This window comes from Etheostoma spectabile, chromosome 14 (genome assembly GCF_008692095.1).
Source record: "Etheostoma spectabile isolate EspeVRDwgs_2016 chromosome 14, UIUC_Espe_1.0, whole genome shotgun sequence".
Taxonomy (NCBI): Eukaryota; Metazoa; Chordata; class Actinopteri; order Perciformes; family Percidae; genus Etheostoma; species Etheostoma spectabile.
Genome location: NC_045746.1, coordinates 498245 through 500999, shown reverse-complemented (window position 1 = coordinate 500999; position 2755 = coordinate 498245). Strand labels below are relative to the sequence as shown.

Sequence of the window (2755 nt, the reverse complement as noted above, 5' to 3'; positions counted from 1 at the left end):
AGCTAGACCGGAAACAAAACAACAGACACTCCGCACACACTTATTTGGGCTTGCGAGCCGGACAAAGAGTAGTAACGTAACGTTTTGAGTGGATAGCGAGTGCAAGACGCCGAAATGAATGCCAAGAAGATTGTGGATGGAAAGTTTACTTTTTAAAAGGTGCCAACTGGTTCCATTGAAAAGACTAAAGTGATCTGTGTGTTTTGTTGAGCTATCATTGCAGCACTTCCAGTCTGAAATACCACTTGATGGCCAAGATAAAGGGACAGAAAGAAATCAAGGGACATTTAGAATAGATAAAAATGTGTGATTAATTATGTTAACTATGACATTAATGCGATTAATTGTGATTAAATATTTTAATCGTTTGAAAGCACTGATTTAAAATAAATGTTTTGCTTGGTAATCTAGGAGAAAAGCACATATCTTGGCCTTGTCAGCATCCCCATCTCCAGCATCACTGGGCGGCAGTTTGTCGAGCAGTGGTACCCAGTGGTACAGTCCAGTGTCTTGGCCAAAAGCGGAGGTGTTGGAAGTACCAAAGTGATCAACGCCTCCCTACGTGTCAAGTCTCGCTACCAGACAATGAACATCCTTCCAATGGAGCTGTACAAGGAGTTTGCTGAGTACATTACTAACAACTACCGAACACTGTGTGCAGTTCTGGAGCCGCTGTTGAGTGTGAAAAGCAAAGAGGAGGTGGCGTTCGCTCTGGTGCACATCCTGCAAAGCACAGGAAAGACAAAGGTAGACAAGGGTTGAAATGTAACCTGCGCGTTGTTTTCCCGTAAATCATTTCTTTTATCTGTATGATTTTTGTTTTTCATTGCAATAAGCAATAATTTAAATCAAAATAAGATTTACCCATTTAAATCCCTATTTAGGAGTTCCTTTCTGACATGGCGATGTGTGAGGTGGATCGGTTCATGGACCGTGAGCACTTGATCTTTCGTGAGAACACGCTAGCTACAAAGGCTGTGGAAGAATACCTCAAACTGATAGGTCACAGATACCTCAAGGATGCTATAGGTGAGGCTGCTGTAGATAAACCCAACTGTACATCACTGTGTATGTAATCAGTTGAAAAGAGTATTTGAAGCTGTGTCAGACTAAATTTCAGCTTAAACATATGTCATTAACAATAAATTACTATAAATTGTTGTAATTGTATAAGATTATTTGATATTCTTTTGTCACATTTTTCCAAATAACTTATTCATTGTGGTAGCATCATTATATTATGAACACCTTACTAAATCAACAAATAGGAATTGGGCTTTGGTAACATTTCTCTCACCTCCGAATGCTAATGGATTCTTTTAATCTCTCATACATTGAAAGAAAATAGAAAGATTAGTTTGATAAACTAAGATTTTTTTCTTGATGCACACAATTCAGCATACTGTAATTATTACAAAGGCACATGAGTCATTTTTCACGTTTTTCTGATTTATTACAAATCCTGTATATATTTTTTATTTTTAATATTGACTTTCTCCAAATGGCCATTATTTGGGTTGGTAATATACTTACATATTTATTTTCATAATCATGTTACATGGTGTAAGGTACTTTGTTTTAAGAGGTACAGCATATGCATTGTTCACTATTATGTACTCCTGTTCCATCAGTCAAAGCAGTTTTGGGCTAAACATTTGGATAATGAAGCATTTTGGGAAACATAATGACAGTGTGATCTACAATTTACAGGCGACTTCATTCGAGCCTTATATGAGTCTGAGGAAAACTGTGAGGTGGATCCCATGCGTGTCCCGCCATCAGTCCTCGCTGACCATCAAGCCAACCTACGAATGTGTTGTGAGCTGTTACTCTGCAAGATCATCAACTCTCTCTGGTTAGTTTTCCCTATTTGTACCCTTCAGATAACTGCATAAACTGTTCTGGTTTGGTATCTGTATTGATTTCTAAAACAGCCCACAACTGTATCTCTGGCTCCATATACGGCACTTGCTGGACTTTCTTAGACGCCCTGAAGCCCTCTTCACAACAACTGAACCTCTCTCCTTGAAGTTCTTGATTATCCGATAAATGGTTGATTTAGGTGCAATCTTACTAACAGCAATATCTTTGCCTGTGAAGCCCTTATTGTGCAAAGCAATGATGACAGCACGTGTTTCAGGAGGAGGCAGCATGTATACTCTGCATGTTGCTTGTAGTTGCCATGGTAACTTTAGTAGCTCAGTCTCAAAGAACTAGACGTCATGACTTAATCAGGTAATGAAACATTGGCGTCAGTGCAGGTGTTGCCAAAGTGGTTGTTGAGACTTCAACACAACCCCAGAGATTCCAGTCCAAAACGGAAAAAAAGTGTTTTCAAATTGCTCCGGTTTAGGGCCTCTGAAATGCCAGAGTAGTGTGAATGTGAGGTGTAAACTTAACAAAAGATATTCGTTTTTAAACCAAAATGTAGCAATGTAAATGTAGCCTCTTTCTGACGTCCATTTTGGTTCAAGGCAATCACTTTTAAGATGGGGTGTAGAAAATTCTGAGTCTCACCGCTCCCACGTTTCCTGAATGCAGCATGATCGAGCAAAAGTTTCACCATCTCTTCTGATCCCACCGAAGAGAGACAAAAGTCAGCTTAAAAAAATAAACAATTTGAAACTCAAAATCTGCAGCTGAAATAATACAAATATTAAAGGTGCTCTAAGCAATGTCCCAACCATTTTTTGTTACATACAGCAAACATCTCCTCACTATCTGCTAGCTACCTGTCCCCTCAAGATATTGGAAA

The 2755-nt window shown here is 38.9% G+C and overlaps 1 protein-coding gene across 3 annotated transcripts in view; it reads left to right on the top strand.

Moving 5' to 3' along the window:
* syngap1a (synaptic Ras GTPase activating protein 1a) overlaps positions 1-2755 on the top strand; it is a 42729-nt gene that overhangs the window by 19530 nt on the left and 20444 nt on the right. For all 3 annotated transcript variants that reach the window (XM_032535575.1, XM_032535577.1, XM_032535576.1), the window contains 3 exons: positions 412-747; positions 885-1029; positions 1711-1855. In XM_032535575.1, the coding sequence (XP_032391466.1) occupies positions 412-747; positions 885-1029; positions 1711-1855 (626 nt within the window). The remainder of the gene's footprint in view (positions 1-411; positions 748-884; positions 1030-1710; positions 1856-2755) is intronic.